The following is a 21,710-nucleotide window of genomic DNA, read 5'->3' on the forward strand; positions in this document are numbered from 1 at the left end:
GCACTTCCCTTGGGGTTCCATCTCAGGGTGAGACCAAAGATCAGCGATGCCAAGTCCTTCAGGCATGGTGGAGACAGGGACAGCAATCAACCTTCCAGCCACTGTTTTCCTCCCACTGCCCTCCACCCGGGGAGTCCCCCTTTCTCTCCTGTACTAATAAAACAGTCCAGACAAGTCAGTCCATTTTGTTTTATTTGTTAAACTGCTAAAAAGTCATCAGGGGAAAACATTAACAAAAATGAAATTGACAGATTTAAATATCCATGGGTCCATTTTCATTCCTACCTGTGATGTGCCTAAAATGATGATCAGGGTGAGCCACCTGGCACCCCTGAGTGGTATGGAAACATCACTCACAGCACCAGCTTCGCCAGGGCACGGTGGGTGCGCACTGACATGAGCCCTGGTTGGTAGAAGGGGAGAGAGCGAGCGGAGCGAGCACAGTGGAGCCCAACAGGCTGGCTTTCATCCATAAGGACGGCGGTGAGAGGCCACCAATGGTGGCAGCAGAACATGCCGTATGCAGTACCCGAGGCCAGGTTTCCTTTCCTGGTCCCCTTCAGCTCCTCCCCACCATCGTATGTGCTGGTGAGATAACACAATGCAGAGTACATCACCATGCTGGGGTCACCATGAGGACAAGGACAGACAGACGGACACACCAAGCAGGTGATTCACTTTGAAGGGGAAAAGCAAAGCAGAATGAACCCAGAAAGATGTGGTAAAGGGAGGACCCCCTTGTTCTGTTGCCAGGGGCTGTTCCCGCAGTGTGGCTTCCTCCTCTTCTCTGCTGTATTTAAGGAGTTCCAAGACCGCTCTTCCACAGTTCGTGGCTCAAACATTAAAGTCAACCAGCCCACAGAGGCTGGGGGGAGAGCAAGCTAAAGCATTACCTTACATAAACTCTTACTACACCTTACTGATGATCCCAAAATGTGGCGCGAGGTGGGGTTGTGATGTGCTTACCCCAAGCAAGGAAGGAAGGTGGAAAGAGGAATGAAAACAAATGCTCTCTGCTGCGTGGTGTGGATATTGAACAGGAGGCTCTGTGCAGGGGCGGGGCAGTGCCCAGAACTCTCACATGGGAGAGGCCAGCGAAAGGACTGGTTAATAGGACCGAGGGCTCTCAAAGGCACACTTGTAGGAATGGAAAGGGTTAAAGCTTCAAGTAGAAATAAGATGTATTTTAAATATTTAAATACTGATAAATATTTGCTTTAGGTGCTCCTGAGGGTTCAAAGAAAATATTTTGTCTCATGTCTCTCAGTGAATTTTAAGACAAAATTGGTATCGTGTCAAAAAAAAGGAGTTGTGGTTAAATTTGAACTAACGGTGTTGTGGGAATGCCGACCTCTGCGGAGACACCGGAAGTCCTGCCACACAGTCTCCCGGGGCTGGGAAGACACCATCATCACTGTGGAGTCACTTTCCCATGGCACACATCCACAGAGCTCAGGGACCACCAAGTCCTGCACTGCTGGCTACACACAAGGCTCGCTCTGTTTCCTCTGGAGGAACTGCAGATACCGGGCTCTCAGCAGTGCGGGCAGCCCCAGGACCCCAGAGTTCTGAGGAACCCATTGCTTTCGAAGAGGTTAATATTTCTGTTGCCTGCCTACTTGGGAAAAGTAGGAGAATCAACAGTTGACAGCCAGCTTAGGAAGGCCACAGGGGGAAAGAAAGACTACAAAGTGGAGATTTTAAACTTCCAAGTGTCTGAATACTTGGTTTTTAAGTAGAAACCAAGTCCAGGGGCACCGTCCACATGCAAACATCACAGCCAGGGTTCAGTAATACCAGGTTGCTCATCTGCTGGCCTTGCCTCATAAGGCAGGGCCCCACAGGATCAAACAGTCTCGGCTAAGGACTGGCAGAAACGACAAAGCAGGGAGCCGGAACGGTGGGACACGCAGAAGTAGGCACACGGGTGTTCCCTCGGGAGCAGCTCCAGAGCACAGGCCTTCCCTGGGGGCTTTCCTGCCAAGACCACCAGAGCAGAGCGAATGGCTAAGGGAAGACTGAGCATGAAGCAGACACAGCTCTCAGACAGGTGGGGCCAGCAGCAGTGGGCTTGTGTCTGGGAGATGCTGACAAGAAAGAGGAGAGTGGGTGGGGCTGGGAAACACGCTTTTGTTGTTTCAGTTTTGGTTTTAAAGGCAAAATGAAAATCCTTCACCACTGACAAGAAGCCATCAGAATCCAGAGTTGCACGGCCATTTAAAATAATCTTCTTTGCTATCTCCTATGCACAGGCTGCTTCAAGTCTAGTCATTTCCAGCGCCTCTGAACAACAGGAACCCTCTCCTGGGGGGCCATTACTTATCTGGACTGAGGTGAAAGTACACAGCCTGCTGGGGACTTAGGTGCAAACAAGAGAGCGGGAAGGATAGACAGTGCTGCCCCCAGGTCATCTCCAAGTGTCCAGGACGTGATACTCAACCCAGTCACTTGCCAACAGCACAGCAGAAGGGGTCACAAGTCAGGAGACCCTTTCTGGGAGGAATTGTTTCCAGATTCCCCTTTAAGACCAACTCCTACATTTTACTAATAGGGACAGGTGTGCCCAGTGCAACAGAGATAAAAGAAACACAGAGAAAAAGGAATCTTTGGGGCTGGGCCTGGTGGCACGTGTCTTCCCTCCCAACATTGGGGAGGCGAAGGCAGGAAGGAGAGTCTCTGTGAGCTACATAGTGAGAATCTGCCTAGGGTGGTGGGGGTGTCTTCTTATGCTTCTGAGTTTTGTTTTGTTTTAATGATATTGGCATCTTAATTTTACTTTGTTTTGCTGAGACAGGGTCTCATCATATAACCCAGGCTAGCCCCATCATCCGGCCTCTGCTCTGAGTGTTAGGGTCACAGGTGTGTACCCCCACACTGCGGTGGAAGGCTTGAGAAATCTGACTTCCACAGACACTCAGACACTAGAGTTTTGTAAGAGAAGCTGGAACAATGGAAGTCCTGATGCTTTTTAAAAAGACCAAATGCCCAAAACAAAACAAAAAGTGAATTAAAACATCCCAAACCAAAGCAAACCACTGAAGGGCAGGGGAGCAGCCTACAGACAGAAAAGGGGCCTCTGAGGACCCAATTCTAAAGGAAAACAGTGTGTTTTTTTTGGCACCTTGCAACCAAACACGATTGTCAGAAAAATCTCATAATTGGACATTGCATGTTTGCTGAGACATGTGGGAAGAACTCAAAGGACAGACGGACAGGAAGGAGGCAGACGGATGGCGGCTCTCTAAACATTGTTTCACCGTGACTCCAGCATGTGGGGAACAGTATGTCGGGTGACTTCTCTGGATCACAGAAGGGACCAGGCACAGGGTGCTTCTGCAGAGCCATCACAGGTCCTTTGTGGTTCAAACAGGAGGGGACAGAACTTTTTCTGTTAGCTGACTTTGACCCTGCAGCACGGCATCTGTCTGAGAAGGCCACAGAGATCACAGGGGGCTCTTCAGCTTGCTTCTCGTGGGAAGTTAATGCTGTTTGTCTTTCCCTAACTTGTGATCAGCACAACAGAAAAGGCCAGCACAGCCCCTGCAATAGCTCATCTGAACCAGGACGGAGATCTCACCTTTACTTGTAAACAGAGTTGGGTATATAATATATCTGTATATATTTATATATAATCTTTTCCTTAATGGAGATTTGATCCCAGCCTGGAGTGAGTTAGGCCTGGAATTGGAGTTTTGGTTTGTGGGAGTCATGTTGTTTTCCCAAGTCTCAGTCCAGATGCTTGTACACTGGAAAATTCCAAACGAAAAGGGATTTTGAACACATTATCTCTTTGCTCGCACAAAGTACAAGGCGTTTGTTTTTGGATAGTACTTCACATTCTGCTTCTTGTCCATGAGCCCTCCAAATATGATAAGCTCTCCTCGGCCCTGCACCACTGTGTGCAGGCTGGTCTCCGGTGGTCCGACCACGGAACTGCTAGTAAACACTTTCCATTTGACCCGGCCTTTCTCCTTGGTGTCTTTAATGTCCAGAACATACATCTGCATGGGCTTACAGTTCATACTCTGGTACAAGGGTTTGCCAACATTGAGGGACTGTGGAGGGTGGTGGCCCAGACGGCGAGCAATGGGGGGTAAAGAATGACCATCTCCTTGGGCTGGTCCTGGGCGGGGGATGGGTACTGTTTCTCCACTGCTCAGGTTTTGACTCCCAGGAGAGCTTGGAGAAGACCCAAGAGGAGGACTTAGTGTGGCTGACGCTGAGGGGCCTTTGGATGACATCGCTTTGATGGCTTCCAAACTCCGCCGCAGGGCACTGGGGGATACAGCCCCAGCAAGGGCACTGGCCACATGTGGTGGGGTGTGAACACCATTGGTCTGTTCTGGAGGGTGTCTCACACTCCCTGCCACTGTCCTGTTGTCTGTACCATCCACGTGACTGCTATTGGAAGCAGACTTCAGGTCCCAATTCAGATCAATGGAACCTAACCTCAAGTCCTTCTGATCTGGTAGAGACCCTCGTCGGGGGGCTAGAGAAAGTCCCATTTTTAGGTCATATCCTTCAGAGGCAGATGGAGTGCTTGGAGAGACTACCTGTACAGGGCTGTCTAAGGAAGCACCCCCGACAGCTGCTGTTCCTGGAGACAAGGTTCCACCATTGAGGATGGGAGAGCCATCTCCTCTGGCTGGGGAGAGGCTCCCTTCCCGGGAACCTGAAGGAGTCTGCCTTTGAGCCCTGGGCCTCAGTGTTCCCCAGCGGCCATTGACACAAGGAGCTTCATCCATACTCCTCACTGGGGACTGGGAGCGGTACTCTCGGGCTTCAGGAACCAGGGCTGGAGGAGTGGCACTGATGGGTGATGGGCGAGAGTTCAAACTGGGGCTGAGCGGTGCTCTCCCACTAGGAGCCTGGCTGAAGACCACCACACACTGTCCCACCTGGAAAACAAAGGGTTGTGCTCACAGCCTCGCCCACAGCTCTCATCATTCTTGCAGCCATCCCACTGTAACACAGGCACTGGGAAAGGCAGGGACTGAGGGGCTGAAAGGAACAGTGGTCCTGGCTAGGAAGGCAGGTAGCCCTGAGTGACTGCACTACAGTGTGAGGTGCCGCCCGTTATGGCTGTGGAACAGGAGCTCTGAGGGACCTGGGGAACACTCTGCAGACAATTGGATCCTTAAAGTGTGAGGTGCCGCCCGTTACGGCTGTGGAACAGGAGCTCTGTTTGAGAGACCTGGGGAACACTCTGCAGACAACTGGATCCTTCAAGCTAGAAGTCAGACGATGTGCACCTACGTCCTCCTTCCAAGCAGCTCAAGGACATGGTAAATACGAGAGAGCATGTGACACCAAACTGTTTTCTACTTCTGTCAGCTTAACAAATTTGGTTTTCCAGTTTAGGACATTTCCCACTGGCTGCTCAATCCTTGCTTACCCGACAGGCTGGATGGCACCATAGTTCTGGGGCACCGTGGTCTTCATTTTCTACCTTGAGTGGCTGCCAGGCCCAGGGACCTGGGTGCATGTGCAGCAGCCAGGCATCTTTGAACAGCTGCAAGAGAAGGAGCAAGGACAGGAGTCAGGGTTGTCAGGTGCTCCGACACACAACCGCTGTCTCACACTGTTACGTCTATTTACACGTATCTATCTATTGTGTGACAGACTGTCGTCTTAAAGCCGTGCTGCCTGGTTTAAAGTGTGTGGTTTTTCAGGACAGACATCCTAAGTCCTCAGCTATTCACATTCAGTTCTGTCTGCGCCTATGACTCCTGCCTCCACTCACTCATACATGACCCACACACCAACCCTAACTAGTGTGCGCGCGTGCATGCAGGAGAGAGATGATATGTCCATTAACTTTCTCAGTCTGCATTCTAAAGTAAATTCCATGTGGACTTCAGTTTTTCACCTATTTTCTACCCCATTGCCCCCTTAATGGGCAAATCTTACAGCTCAAAGAGGAAACAGAGCCAGGAAAAATTGAGGAGTGAATAAGAGAGCAATGTTTCTGATTAAAAGAACCTCTCACTCCACCCCCACCCCCCCAAAAAAAGAGAACAGAGGAAAGGGCGGAAAACACGAGCGCCACCCTCGGAATGCAAGGGTGCTCGCTGAGTCAGCATGCCCTAGGGCTCTGTCTCACTGAGCAGCTGAGGCAGAGTGAGTGGCACTGATACTCACGGCATTGGGACCGCCGCAGCCACCGAGGATTAGGATAGTTGCATCATCTACAACAATCTGGGAAAGATGAAGAAATTTAAAATAAACCTACAAAAACACTTCAGTGACATACACAAATGCCATGCCCAGCTCCCAAGTGAGTGTTCCAGCTGCCTACTCTACCCAACCCACATCAATTCGAGACCTTTGAACTGATGACCCTTTAACAGACATATTCTAACTTAAAAAAAATTAATACAAGTGTGTTAATCACAGAAAATGAAGAATTCTCTTTTTAAAAAAACCCACTAAGGCCACTCTAAGTAATACAGCAATAGAAGCTGAGAACAAACAGAACAAAAGAACGAAAAAGAGAAATTCTCTTTGGCTCAGTGCACAGGGTACCTCACCTCACTCCCATAAAGACACTAACTATAGCGCCTGCTCAATAGTCAAACTCTTTAGCACCTGAGACTGGCCACCTCGGGGATGAGGGCTGGGGCCAGAGATGTTCGGCTTGGACCATGCCCACTGCTCCAGGTCCAGGACCCAGACTTCATTGCTCCTGTGAGACAAGAACACAGTCGTGAGGAAACTAGTTGGGAGCTCCAGAGAGCACAGCGGTGGCTGGGAGTTTCTGGTGCCTGTGCCCAGGGGGAAAACTTACATCACTTTCATACAAACAGCCTCCAGAGATGCTTTCCTCAGAGTCCAGGGACTTCAGAAGAAAAAAGACCATGGCTGAACCCTACCTAGTTTTGCATCCTAAACAAGAGACTTTATTTTCTCTGCCTTTGGTTTCCTTTCCTATGGAACAGAAACACTGCTGATCTTCAAAACTGACAGAAACAAGGCACATGCCAGTGGGGAAGGGGGCCAGAGACCAGAGTTTAAGCCAGCCAGAGTGAGTTCCATGACAGCCGGGGCTACACAGAGAAACCCTGTCTGGAAAAACCAACCAAATAAATACATAAATAAATAACACACACACAATTTACATTATACAAGCGTCTCGGTGACACTCAGCACTGAACCCATTCTGAGACCTTTCAACCTTTTATTTCTCTGTGGTCAGAAGGTCTTAGCTGAGGTGAGTGCGCTTCCATACCTTGGACCCAAAGTACAAGCAGGAAGCAGCTTCTAAAAACAAAAACCACGAGAGACAAAAAACTGGTTCTAAAGGCATCTATCATGGTGCAGGAGCTAATAAAGGTCCACAGATCATGACAACAGACTATTTCACAGTGCTCGTAAAAGCTTCAGGTTTTTGTTTATCAAGATAGGTTTCTCTATGCAGCTCTGGCTGTCCTGAAACTCACTCTGTAGACCAGGCTGACCTGGAACTGACAGAGATCCACCTGCCTCTGCCTCCCAAGGTTGGGATTAAAGGTTTGCAACACCACAACCTGGCTTAAAAGCTTTGATTTTATTAAGAACCAACTGCTACATTCAACTCCAGAGGGCGGCAGTGCTGGGTGTGGCGGCAGACACCTTTGGTCACAGGCAAAGGCAGGCAGGTCACAGTGAGTACAAGGTTAGTCAGGTCAGCAAGAGAGTTCCTGTCTCAATACACCTACTCTCCCTGTCAAAGGAAAGGAGCAGCACAACCTTGGCATGGACACCCCCCACCCCCACTGCAATCCTAGCACTCACAAGGTCAAGGACTGTGTGAATTCAAGGCCAGACAGCAGGGCTAGGGCTGAGTCCTGGCTGTAGTCACCAGTGTTATCTCTTTAAGGTCTTCTATTTACACACAAAGATACAAAGTAGGCACTCCCAAACTTAAACCCTAAGTCCTCTCATTTGGAGGGCAGTTCCTTTTGTTTCTTTCCACAAATATTTTTATTTAATATACATTTTTGTTTTACTTTTTTTTTTTTTTTTTAAAAAAGTCAGATTTTTCACATAGCCCAGGCTGGCCTCAAATGTGCTATGTAGTCTAGGATAACCCTAAACTCCATAACTTTTTTGTAGACTAAGCTGAACTCTTCTTATAATTTATTATTTTATTTTATGAGCATTAATTTTTTTGTATTATTATTATTATTAAAAATTTCCACAAAAGCATTAATGTTTTGCCTAAATGTATATCTGTATGTGGTGTCAGAAGCCCTGGAACAGGTATGAGCTGCCATGTGGGAACTGGGAATTGAACTCAGGACCTCTGGAAGAGCAGCCAGTGCTCTTAACCACTGAGCCATCTCTCCAGCCCCTCCATAACTATTTATTTATTTATTTGTGTGTTATGTATACAATATTCTGTCTGTGTGTATGTCTGCAGGCCAGAAGAGGGCACCAGACCTCATTACAGATGGTTGTAAGCCACCATGTGGTTGCCGGAATTGAACTCAGGACCTTTGGAAGAGCAGGCAATGCTCTTAACCACTGAGCCATCTCTCCAGCCCCCCCCCTCCATAACTATTTTAAAACACAAAGCTCATGAGTCCTGTCAGAGAGCAAGCTTGGGTCTGTTTGATTGATGGCTCAACAGAAAACTCCTGTGCTCCCACTCACAGTAATGCAGACGGACTGCTGGTCTGGCCCTGAACTTCACAGGACTGGGAAACCCTGGAAGGCAGTGGCTGGGGAGCAGCTTCCCTGACAGTTTCTTGTTTCTAACTCACTCTTCCAATCTCCTTAACCCAATGGGAGAGTTCATGATTTCTACCCATCCAGTGACTATACCTCTCCTCCTGGAGGACCTGAGCTGGGCAACAGAGCATCCTGCTTTTTGGAAGGTGACCGTCTACAGGTGCAAGACAGAAGACAAGGGGGAAGCCTCACAAAAACTTGACCCCACTGGATTAACAGAAAGAAATTCCACTTAATCTTGACTTTAAGGAGAAAATTTGGTATGTGATGGAGAGACTGAAGAACTAAACGCTGGGGTAAAGTAGTTAACTAGGTTACGGAGAACTTTGCTCAGGGACAAGGCTGTGCCTAGTTCACTTTTCTGGCCTGTTACGACCAGGAGTTTCTATCTTTACATAAGCATGAAGCAAATCAGAAATACTTACATTTGCCGAGATCCTAAAGAGCCACCAAAGACAATCATTTTATCACCTATCACACAGGAGGAATGGCCAGCCATGGGAGGAGGCCCATGGGTAGTAACAATGCAGTTCCACCTAATGGAAAGCAGAGGGAAGAAGCAAAAGTCAGAACCACCTACTCCATCTTGAAAGTAGAAGGCACAAAGGAGTGGTGGCATCCACTAAGAAAGACAGCCTGTTTTCTAGCAGACATCTGCTAGACACACACACACATACTTGTAGGCAAATGCACATAAAAAAGAAAGAGAGATGTGTCTGTCAAGCGTGGTGGTGCACACCTTTAAATCCAGCACTCAGGAGGGGAAGGCAGGAGGATCTCTGTGACTTTCAGGCTAGCCTGGTCTACAATAGTGAGTTCCAGGACAGCCAGGGCTATCTAGAAACACAAAATAAGACAGCCATGTCTGAGAAATAACCTGTGTGGCCCGAGACTGCGGCAGTACACAGGGTCTCCATGCACACTGCTCCTGGAAAGGAGCCACTTTCCTCAGAGACAACAGAGCTCCCCTGCTTCTCCTCCTGCAGCAACGGCATTGCAAAGGTCTCAACCCAGAAGCAAGCTCCTGATGTGCGCCCTCTGCAGGAGCAGAACTTTAGCTTCCATCAACCTCTTCAAGGAATTCTCTTGTTTTGTTAATAATTTTACAAATATTTACTTTCATATTAATGTGTGTCTATCTGACTGTATGCTGGGGGGGGGGGGCAGAGTCCAGAGAAGGGAGCTCTAGTCCTCTCTCCAGTACCCTCCAAGGGATTCTTGACACACACAAAAAATAAAGAATCCATTGATTTAAACCCCTTTTTTGGTCCAGCAGATAGCTTGATGGGCAAGGGCACTTGCCACCAAGCCTGACAACCTGAACCCGATCCCTAGGACTCACATGGTTAAAGGAGAAAAACGGCTCCTGGAGTTGTTCTCTGACCTCTACATACATGCTGCAGCATGCAAACACACACACAAACACACACACATACACACACAAATGTAATACAATGAAACCCACTTCTTCCAGATATAGGATGGATTATCTTTGTGGCTTACCAATTTTTAGATGGGGAGTATGTGTGAATTTCATCAAAGAATCTCTCTGGTTGGTGTAAGGGATAGGGACTTGGTCTTGTCCAGCCACCGAATAGCACTAGCAAGTCCTTATATACGACTAGAGTGGCTCCAGCTTTGGGGGAAGGATAGGACCCTAGGAAAAGGCAACAGCACCATGGTTAGGATTTAGGAACATACAATTCATTAGGCTAGCTACAGGTCATCTTTCCTTGGAAAAACAAGGAAGGAACCAATGTCACACAGCAGAAGAGAAAGAAGTTGGGTTTCTTAACTGGCTCAGCAGTTAAGAGCACTGCTGTCGAATATCAGTTTAACGTGTGTTACATTCGTTTATGTTGCGGAACATCTGTTTAATGATGCAAAGATGAGTTGCATTCTTTTATGTTGCATTTGTTTAAACTATGCAAAACTGTGTTACTGTGCCTGCCTAAAACACCTGATTGGTCTAATAAAGAGTTGAACGACCAATAGCAAGGCAGGAGAGAGAAATATGTGGGGCTGGCAGGCAGAGAGAATAAATAGGAGAAATCTATGGAAGGGAGCGAGCGAGGACTGAGAAGAGGAGAAGGAGAGGAAGGAACCAGGGGCCAGCCATCCAGCTACACAGCCAGCCACGGAGTAAGGAGGAAAGAAAGATATAGAGAATAAAGGTTGAAAAGCCCAGAGGCAATACACAGTTAAAGAGAAATGGAATTAAGCTAGAAAAGCTGGCCAGAATCAAGCCAAGCTAAGGTTGGGTACTCATAAGCAAGGTAAGTCTCTGTGTATTTATCTGGAAGCTGGGTGGCGGCCCCCAGAGAGTTTAAAAACAAAACAAACAGAACAAAAAACAACAACTATATTTTGACATTCCAACCAGGGACCTGAATTTCCACATAGATTCTGAGAAGGTTAAGCAAAAGAAAAACCAGAAGCGGTCCTTTAAGAAGTTCTGCCATACAGCAGAGTACTTAAACAGCCTTTTCCACATGAAGTAGAAACAAAAAACTAAGTAAAAAATGCCTGCCACAGGGCAGGACAGGACATTGCCACTTCAGAGCTGGGAGATTGAATGCGGCTCTCAGTCACCTACCTCCAACTGGGCAGTGAGCTTTCGGAGGCAGAACCAGCTATAGCTAGCAATGTTTTGCTCACATGGTCAAAAAAGGCTACAGATACATAGTAAAGCAGGTTTGTACAGAAAAAAGCCCTTATAGAAGTTACAATGTGTTTAAATATACAGGTAGGCTTAAGAAAGAAGGATATAGTCATAGAAAGAAATATTTTTTTTTTTTTTTTTTGGTTTTTCGAGACAGGGTTTCTCTGTGGTTTTGGAGCCTGTCCTGGAACTAGCTCTTGTAGACCAGGCTGGTCTCGAACTCACAGAGATCCACCTGCCTCTGCCTCCCAAGTGCTGGGATTAAAGGCGTGCGCCACCACCGCCCGGCGAAAGAAATAATTTTTAAAAACAATAGTTTTTAAAGAGAGAGTAAAAGTAATGTAAAAAAGAATAAGCCACACAGAGATGGGAAGCACACAGGGAGTCTGGTCCTGTACAGCACTGTGCTGACACTAAATTTTTTGAGTGCTGATGAGCAAACAACAGTGGCTGACAGACCCGGGACTATGAACTGCTTCACTGAACCAACCTAGGTACTTTAGGGCTATCTGAACTTTAAAAAAGAAATTAAAAAAAGTGATAGTATCAACAAAGGTTACAGCTGGTCTTCCCAGGACTTGGCCATTGTCTCAATTTTCTTAGGGATCCTAAAGATGCTTTCACCCACAGATAACAGGAAGCAGTCTAGAGAACATACTACCTACATTCCCAAGGGTAAGATGGGTGGTTTTGGTTATTTGGTGGGTTATAGATGTTTGTTATCATTTAGAGAAATATAGGATAAAAAGACAACTATTAATCTCAGATATTTTTGCATTAGCATAGATTTTAGTATATTGATAGAAATTTAAAGTTATTTTTGTTATACTGTATATATGTTTTTTTTTTAAAAATATTTATTTATTATGTATACAATATTCTGTCTGCGTGTATGCCTGCAGGCCAGAAGAGGGCACCAGACCTCATTACAGATGGTTGTGAGCCACCATGTGGTTGCCGGGAATTGAACTCAGGACCTTTGGAAGAGCAGGCAATGCTCTTAACCACTGAGCCATCTCTCCAGCCCCCTGTATATATGTTTTTACTCTTGTTTGGGGTATTGTGCTTATGCAGCTCATTTAAAAATGTAATATATAATTAAGAAAAGAGGTTAGTAGTTAATATACAATAATCAAAGATATATAATCAAACCATTAGGAATATTTTCAAAGTTAAACAGGTATATTTTAGACAGATGATTTTCAAACACTTCAAAGACCTGCAGAATATGGCACTTAAGATATTTAATAACCTAAGGTTTGTCATGACAATGAAACACATCTGCTCCTGGTAGCACCAATTTACATATAAGGATGATGAGCATCGAAGAATCTCCATATGAAATTTGCTTTCAATGTGGCAAGGCTAGCCATTTGGGCAAGAAGCTGCTCTTGCCTTGACTGTTGATTGTATGCTGTACTGACTGGACAAGCGAGACACAGGAAAAGACTTTTGAACTTTGCCAAGGCAAAGTTGGACAGTCCTTTAAGATTCCTGTTTCCCAGAAGAGTCTACCAGATATTCTGCAAGACAGAGGGAAGTGACTGATAAACTTTGCCAATTCAAGTTGGGATAGTCCTTCAAACTTCCTGTTTCACTGAAAAGTCTGCCAGATATTCTAGGGCTGTAGGCCAAAGATGGGAGTCCCCAATGTTGCAGAGGAACTCTGAGTGAATGCCCAAGCAGCTAGATGTCTCTGTTGGTAGGTAGTATTACATCCTTCTGGGATATTTAATGGAGTTAAAGACTAAATAGTTTTAGTTTCCCTTAGTTATGACAGAAAGTAAATTAGGTATAAAACTTTGGAATCCCTAAGATAAGACAAATAATGGAGTATTTTCTCTGAATTTGCTAAATATAAATGGGCTGAATATTGTAAATGTAACTCTTACTAGATAACTTTTTGCTGTATGTAGTTTTACTGTGTTAAAGCTAAAACCTTTTCAATTTTATTTAGACAAAAAAAGAGAAATGTTGTGGAATATTAGTGTAAGATGTATTACATTTGTTTAATGATGCAAAGATTTGTTACATTGTTTTATGTTGCATTTGTTTAACTCTGTAGAGCTATGCTACTTTGCCTGTCTAAAACATCTGACTGGTCTAATAAAGAGCTAAATGGTCAATAGTGAGGCAGGAGAGAATAATAGGCAGGGCTGGCAGGCAGAAAGAATAGATAGGAAGAGAAATCCAGGGAGGAGAGTGAGCAATGAGTGAGAAAAAGAGGAGAGGAGGATGTCAGAGGCCAGCCACCCAGTCAGCCATGGAGTAAGAAAAAAAGAATAGAATAAAGAAAGGTGGGGCTAGAGAGATGGCTCAGAGGTTAAGGGCACTGCCTGCTCTTCCAGAGGTCCTGAGTTCAATTCCCAGCAACCATAAGGTGGCTCACAACTATGCATGAGATCTGGTGCCCTCTTCTGGCCTGCAGGGCCAGAACAGGGAGAACACTGTATACATAATAGATTTTTTTAAATCTTAAAAAAAAAATTAATAAAGGAAAAAAGCCCAGAGTTAAAACGTAGTTAAAGCCGGGCGGTGGTGGCGCACGCCTTTAATCCCAGCACTTGGGAGGCAGAGGCAGGTGGATCTCTGCGAGTTCGAGACCAGCCTGGTCTACAAGAGCTAGTTCCGGGACAGGCTCCAAAGCCACAGAGAAACCCTGTCTCGAAAAAAACCAAAAAAAAAAAAAAAAAAAAAAAAAAAAAAAAAAACGTAGTTAAAGAGAAATGGGCTAATTTAGGTTAGAAGAGCTGGCTAGAAACAAGCCAAGCTAAGGCTGGGCACTCATAAGTGAGAATAAATCTCAGTGTATTTATTTGGGAGCTGGGTGGCAGACCCCCAAATAGTAAACAGCAATAACAACAAAAACTACGAACAAGGGCTGCTCTTTCAGAGGATCAGGGTTCAATTACCAGAACCTGGCTGGCTGCTCACAACATGTAACTCCAGTTCCAGGGGATTTGATGCCCTCTTCTGGACCCCATAGGTATCAAACACACACATGGTGATGCACATGTAGGCAGAATATTCAAGCACATAAAATCAATTAAAAATCCTTTTTTTTTTTTTTTTTTTGAGACAGGGTTTCTGTATAGCTTTGGAAGCTGTCCTGGAACTAGCTCTTGTAGACCAGGCGGGCCTCGAACTCACAAAGATCCACCTGCTTCTGCCTCCTGAGTGCTGGGATTAAAGGTGTGCACCACCACCGCCTGGCTCTTCCAAAGTTCAATTCCCAGCCACCACATGGTGGTTCACAACCATCTGTAATAAGATGTGGTTCCCTCTTCTGGCCTGCAGGCATACATACTAAATATATCCTATATATAATAAACAAACAAACAAATGAGTCTTTTTTTTTTAAAAAAAAAAGTTTATTTTAGTATTGCTGTGCAAGTGTGTGTGTGTGCCCTTGGCGATCAAAGGCATCAGCCTCCCTGGAGCTAGAGTTGCAGACCACTGCTGTCTGACAACATGGACACTGAGAACTAAACTTGAATTCTCTGCAAGAGCAGTATGTGCTGTCAACTACTGATCTATCTCTCCAGCCCCTCAAAACACAATTTTTAAAACAAAACTGGTAATCTACATAAAAATCTCTAGAGCACCTATAGTGAGCCAGGGATTCCATTTCTGGGGTTAATAAGATCCCTGAGCAAAAGAAAGAATCAGCGCTGCACAGGTATTTTGTCTGGGAAGAGGGGCTTTAATTGAGAAAATGCCTCCAACAGACTGCCTGTGAAAAATCTGTAGGACATTTTCTTGGTTAATGATTGATGTGTGTGGGTTAAATCCACAGGGGCTCATGACACTAACAGCCAACAAGGAGATTTACAATCCCATCATTTCCTCAAAAATCATTTATAGTCTCAACAAAAGGATTTTAATCTTAGTTTTAAGATTTAAATAAGTAAAAAAAATTAGCACATTTTTATTTATTCATGTGGTATGTGTGTGGTGGTGGTTACACACTTGTCAAAGTACTTGTGTGGAGGTCACAGGATACCTTGCAGCGCCTTCCTTCCTTCCATTTTGTGGGCTTCAGAGATGGAATTCAGGCTGGCAGGCAGGGAGCAGGCAATGCTTTTTCCTCTGCTTTCTTTATATATACGGGTCTCCCTTTGGAGGGTACCACCATCCCGAGGGTCTTCCGTTCTCAGATAACCCTTCCTCATGGACCTGCCAGTAGATGCATCTCTTGTTGGTTCCAGTCCATCGTGATTAAACATCAAGGACAGACTCAGGATTAAGAATCCTCCTGCTGGGGGACATGGTGGACTCCTAGCACTTGGAAGTCGATCAATGTGCACATCAGCTCCCAGCTTCTTCAGCCTTCCAATCAGGACTGAAGGCCACTGGCTCTCTAGGAATCTTCCAGGCTTTCAGCATCAGGTTGGGACTGCTGAGGCTTCTGGACTGTGGGCTGAACAGTGTCCTCAGCTTCTCCAGTGTGCAGACGGCCACTGTTGGACCACCCAGTCCCTATGGCGTAAGTCACTCTAATGAATCCCTTTGATTTCTATTTGATTATCTATTATATTTATTTATTTTTGGTTTTTCAAGTCATGGTTTCTCAGTGCCCTGGAACTTGCTCTGCAGATCAGGCTAGCCAGATCCGCCTGTCTCTGCCTCCTAAGTGCTGGGCTTGAACGGATGTGCCATCACGCCTGGCTATGATTCCATTTTATAATACACACAAACTCATATTCATTTACCACTCCCCTTCTTGTGACTATCTGGACTCCTTTCATTTCAATAATGGGATAATGACACAAATCCAAAATGGGTTTCACTTTACAAATGTTTTGATTAAAGAAGTTACTAACATAAACTAAAATTTTTTTAATATACAAATATTTCACTAGTCACTGAAGTATATTACAAAATAAATTAAAAAAAAAAAAACAGATTGTCCCCACTACTGACAAAAGATTTCCAGTTGTATGTGTGATTTAATAGCTTGCAATTTTGAAAACTGATCTAGGACTAGATATTAGGGACATGCCACAGGTATGTCTAAGAATGGGACTCAACAACATGCCACTCCAAAAGGAAAGCAGCAAAGTAAAAAACAAAAAACTGGCTCCCATGTGTTTAATTGTACATTGTTGCGCTTTTTTTTTTTTTTTAAAGGGAGAGGCATGGTCTAAAATGCCCTGAAACCAACAGTGAACACTGTTCTCTTGGAGAAGGAAAGATGGTGCACTGGTTATTAAGAGTGCTCACTGGTCTTGCAAGGGATGGAGTTCAGTTCCCAGTACCCATACTGCCAGTAACTGCCCCTCCTGGGAATCCAATGCCCTCGTCAGATCTTTATGAATGGCACTGCACTCATGTGGTCCCCAGAACTTCTGTCTGTACTGGGCTAAAGGCCTTAGAGGGAAAGGCGTCACCTGTCACCTAACTTAACCCAATGGTTTACTTATATACACTGTGCTAAAATGACCTGCTCAGCATCTGCCAATAACAGAGTATCCTGAGGCAGAGGGGCTATTTCCTATAAAAACATCTGATGAACTGAACCCCATCATCGAAGCCTACTGATGACAGGTCCCTCCTGTGCTGGGACAGAGCTAGTTCCCTGTAATCATGGCAGAGCCTGGAGGCAGTGGCTGCCATCTCAACATCTCTTTTTTATTTTTACTTATTTATTTTTAGGTTTTTGAGACAGGGTTTCTCTGAGTAGTCCTGACTGTTCTGGAACTCGCTTTGTAAACCAGGCTGGTCTGGAACTCACTGAGACCGGTCTAGCTCTGGCTTCTAAGTGCTGGGATTAGGGTGTACGTCACCACTTCTAGTTTTAAACATTTCCTTTGTTTGTTTGGTTTGGTTTTTCGAGACAGGGTTTCTCTGTGTAGCCCTAGCTGTCCTGGAACTCTCTCTGTAGACCAAACTGTCCTCAAATTTACAGAGATCCGCCTGCCTCTACCTCCCAAGTGCTGGGATTAAAGATGTGCACCACCACCGCCCAGCTAAACATTTCTTAGTATAAACCTGTCTCTCCAATTTCTCCCCATCTCTATTTTATTCCTCAGTTTCAGCAAGATCAGACAAGCCATTAAATTATACAAAAACTCACTGACGTTAAAGCTCGAGGATACACAGACACACAGACAGGGGCGCGCACACACACAAGGTTTCACTATGTGACTTTGTTTTGAGATCTGATTTTCCCAAGTGTTTTGTGAGCCAGGGAGACCTTGAATGTGCTTCAATCGTCTAGTGTCAGGCTCTGCAGTGATGGAATTACAGGCATGTGCTCCACGGCAAACCAAAGATTTCACTCTTGCACCCACACCCATGCCTTAAAAACATCCCTGCATAGTTTATGAGTATCCCAATGGCAAGGACTGCAGTACCCGCCATGAGAAGCAGGCCATCATGAGCATAAAGAATTCCATGGTGTTGTTCCCAGTGCCAATAAACAAAGCCACATGAAAGACCATTGCATGAGCAGGGAAATACTTACCAGCTAAAAATTAACATGAAAAACAGTAACGGCGCCTTGATTCCACTGCAAGCTCTCTTTTGATACAATCTCTAGGGCAGGAGAGGTTGCATCTGATAACTTGTTAATTGCAGGCCTAGTCGGGGCACCTTTCAAGTGGCTCCATACACAGTGAAGCCAATGTTAGTCACAGACCTCCCCGCCTGGAGAACAGGAAGGCCCACTAGCCCTGAAATATGCCAGTCTATTCATTCTCCCCAGGGGGACCAAAGGTTACCACAGATCTGTATGGGGCAGTTCCGGCTCTTCTCTCCAGCAGCACAGAATACTACCCACCTCCAAAAAAGCATGTCTTCTAGAAAAATCCCAGGATCTGAACTTTATAAACAAAAATTCCTTTCTTCCCTCTGCTCTTTCCCACACACCCTGAGACCATAGGCACGGACTATCCCAGGGCTGCTCTGGGTCAGAGGAAATGAGGCAAAGCTGCCACCCAAGAAGAGTAAGATCAATAAATAGTGCCTCCAAACAGAGTAAGAGGAACCAAAGTCAGCTAATGAAAGGTAGAGAAGCCCTCTAATCAAGCCCATTTCCTTCTGGTCTGTGCTCTGCTTGCGTGAGGATCCACTGCCTGCCAGCAAGAGGAAGGCGGGTAGAAGCAGACCCAGGTCAGACCTACCCCACGAGAGGTGCTTCTCTTGCTTGTGCCCTCTTGCCTCCCTACAGGACAGAGCAGGCCCACCTATAAATGCAAGAGGGAAGCAGAGGGATGGAAGCATGGACACACACACTCCTGTAGTCCCTGGATTCTAGCAAAAGCGGGAGAGGAGGCTGTACCCTGAGCCCACCACATCCAGTATCCTAACAGATGGAGTTGGCAGCATTAGATAGAAATGATGATAGCCAACCGTGGATCATATTGGCTGCACCCAGTCCCGGTCAGGGGACAGACCTACTCACAAGCCCAGGAACACCATCCCTTCTCAGGCACTCCCACCCTAGTCTTCAGGACACAGCGCCCATTCTGCTGCCGTTCACGGACACCCACAGCCCTAGCCCTGCACCACACAAGGTTCTGCTTGCTTCTGTGTCTCCTGTGTCAGGGTGTCCCATACGGAAGACCCCAGTTTAGTGTTTATGTGCTCACTAGCCCTCTACAGAACAAAACGTTTCATGCCCAACATGGTAAACTGGGGCTATTCCAAGTCTCCACCCACTTAGAGCCAAACTGAAATGCTTTTTGAATAAAAGGACATTGGAGCCATCAAAATTGGCATACATAAAAATCCAGTCTTGGGGCTAGAGATAGCTCAGTGGTTGTGGTGGCTGGAAGAAAATGGACCCCCAAAAAGAGTGGCACTAATGAGAGGTGTGGCCTTGTTGGAGGAAGTGTGTCACTGTGGAGGTGGGCTTTGAGGGCCCACACCTTTAATCCTAGTACTTGGGAGGCGGAGGCAGGAGGATCTCTGAGTTTGATGCTAGTCTGACCTACGTAGAGAGCTCCAGTACAGCCAGGGAACATAGAAAAACACTGTCTTTAAAATATAATTAATCAATACACATAAAATGGACTAATTTGTATCTTAAACTAGGCAAACACTCATGACTGCTGTGATGGAGAGATGGTTTGGTTGCTGTCCATGGTTCTTGCTCCTGGCTCCAGCCACAGAAACTAGAACTTCTCCTCGCCGACCTGAGGCATAGGAATTGTCCTGTACTGGAGTTGCCATAAGGCAATGTTCTGGCCTGCCTTGCCTGACATTAGAAGATGAGAGCTCCATTTTGGAAGGGGTCCCGCCCCATACCTAGGAGAGAGGAATGCTGCTAAGGGACCAGGAGGACTGAATGAGGCCTGGTTGGATTGCCAGCACCTCACATGCAAGGAAATCTGTATGGAAGCTTCTGGGTAGTTGAGTAGGTGGAGAGGCTCCAGGGACACACGGGCCCTCTGTGTCCCTTCCCACCCACGTGTCTTTCCTCGCCTGCCTCCTTTGAGACACCCTTAAAGCATTTACTTTTAGTGCGAGTGCTTTACCTGCATGTGTATATTTGTGCAGATATGAGAGCTGGTGCCCAGAGAACAGAAGAAGGTCCCCTGGAACTGGAGTTACGGACAGTTGTGAGATGCCAAAAGGGTGTTGACAATCAAACTTGGATCGTCTGCAAGAGAAGCTAGTACTTTAACTGTTGAGCCATCTCTCCAGCACCACTCCTCACCATGCCAATAAATCTCAGGAGGAGAAAAGACAAGAAGCCAGGCATAGTGTGTACACCTCTAATCCCAGCACTCCTAAGAAAGATCTCTGTGAGTTCCAGGCCAGCCAGATCCTGCCTCAAACAAAACAAATCAGCCACCGTCAAAACTGGTAGAGCAGTCTGTAAACATTTTCTCACTGTTGTTACACGATTCCATAGGCTACTTAACTCATAAATAACTCTAAGTAGAATTAAAACTCTTTGGTGTGGGTTTTTAAGAAGTCATTCTTAGGGACTAGCAAGATAATTCACTGGGATGACCTGGGTTCAATCCCTGGAACCTCCATGGAGAACCAACTTAGAAACACTGGCCTCTAAGCTGCATACATGTGCCACAGTGCATGAATGTATGCAAGTGCGCATGCACGCACACACACACACCACCAAGTGAGGCATTTATTTTATTTTATTTTTTTTGGTTTTTCGAGACAGGGTTTTTCTGTGGCTTTGGAGCCTGTCCTGGAACTAGCTCTGTAGACCAGGCTGGTCTCGAACTCACAGAGATCCGCCTGCCTCTGCCTCCCAAGTGCTGGGATTAAAGGCATGCGCCACCATCGCCCGGCTGCATTTATTGTTTTTAATTTGCTTATTTATTTATTTATTTTGGTTTTGAGACAGGGTTTCTCTGTGTAGCTCTAGAGTCTATCCTGGAACTCACTCTGTAGATCAGGCTGGCCTCAAACTCACAGAGACCCCTTGCCTCTGCCTCTCAAGTGCTGGGATTAAAGTGCTGGGTGAACCATGACCATCCACTATTATTTTTTAAAATTTATTTTTATTTTATGTGCATTAGTTTTTTGCCTTCATGCATGTCTGTGGGAGGGAGTCAGATCCCTTGGAACTAGAGTTACAAATAGTTGTGAGCTGCTATGTGGGTGCTGGGAATTGAACCCAGGTCCTTTGAAAGAGCAGCAGCCAACGCTCTTAACCATTGCGCCAACTTGCAAGTGTGGTTCTTTCTAAAGCAATCATTCCACCGGGCGGTGGTGGCGCACGCCTTTAATCCCAGCACTTGGGAGGCAGAGGCAGGCGAATCTCTGTGAGTTCGAGACCAGCCTGGTCTACAAGAGCTAGTTCCAGGACAGGCTCCAAAACCACAGAGAAACCCGGTCTCGAAAAACCAAAAAAAAAAAAATAAATAAATAAAGCAATCATTCCTCACATAAAATGCAGTCATCGTGACACAGACACACGCCACTCAAATAACATTTTTTTTTAAAGAATCATTTATTTATTATGCATGTAGGCCAGAAGAGGGCACCAGATCTCATTACAGACGGTTGTGAACCACCATGTGGTTGTTGGGAATTGAACTCAGGACTTCTAGAAAAGCACTCAGTGCTCTTAACTACTGAGTCATCTCTCCAGCCCCTCAAATAGCATTTTAAGATTCAGAAAGCTTATTAAAATAGCAATAATGAGTAAAAGATACACTCAATATAAAGGTACTGACAGAGATTGGGAGAGAGGAAGTCCCAGGGCACTATTCATTTGAAAAGTAGACTCCTGGAAGGGTAGTTCAACCTCATTTCCCAAGGGCTGGGAGACAGCTGGCTTCTGAGCTCTGAAGGATGAAGTGGTCTCCTCTAGAATTCAGCTGACACCTATAAGTCAACACACGACCAATCATAGTGC

At 45.8% G+C, this 21,710-nt stretch overlaps 1 protein-coding gene across 1 annotated transcript in view; it reads right to left on the reverse strand.

The window, feature by feature from the left end:
* Positions 1-175: 175 nt before the first annotated feature.
* Positions 176-21,710, reverse strand: part of Fbxo42 (F-box protein 42) — a 64,999-nt gene continuing 43,464 nt past the window's right edge. The window contains exons 5-10 of the mRNA XM_057784442.1: positions 10,216-10,369; positions 9,138-9,248; positions 6,589-6,685; positions 6,142-6,198; positions 5,396-5,512; positions 176-4,898 (exon numbers count right to left, since the gene is read on the reverse strand). Coding sequence (XP_057640425.1) covers positions 3,783-4,898; positions 5,396-5,512; positions 6,142-6,198; positions 6,589-6,685; positions 9,138-9,248; positions 10,216-10,369 — 1,652 coding nt within the window. The 3' untranslated portion in view covers positions 176-3,782. The remainder of the gene's footprint in view (positions 4,899-5,395; positions 5,513-6,141; positions 6,199-6,588; positions 6,686-9,137; positions 9,249-10,215; positions 10,370-21,710) is intronic.

Source organism: Chionomys nivalis, chromosome 11, assembly GCF_950005125.1.
Source record: "Chionomys nivalis chromosome 11, mChiNiv1.1, whole genome shotgun sequence".
In the NCBI taxonomy this organism is placed as follows: Eukaryota; Metazoa; Chordata; class Mammalia; order Rodentia; family Cricetidae; genus Chionomys; species Chionomys nivalis.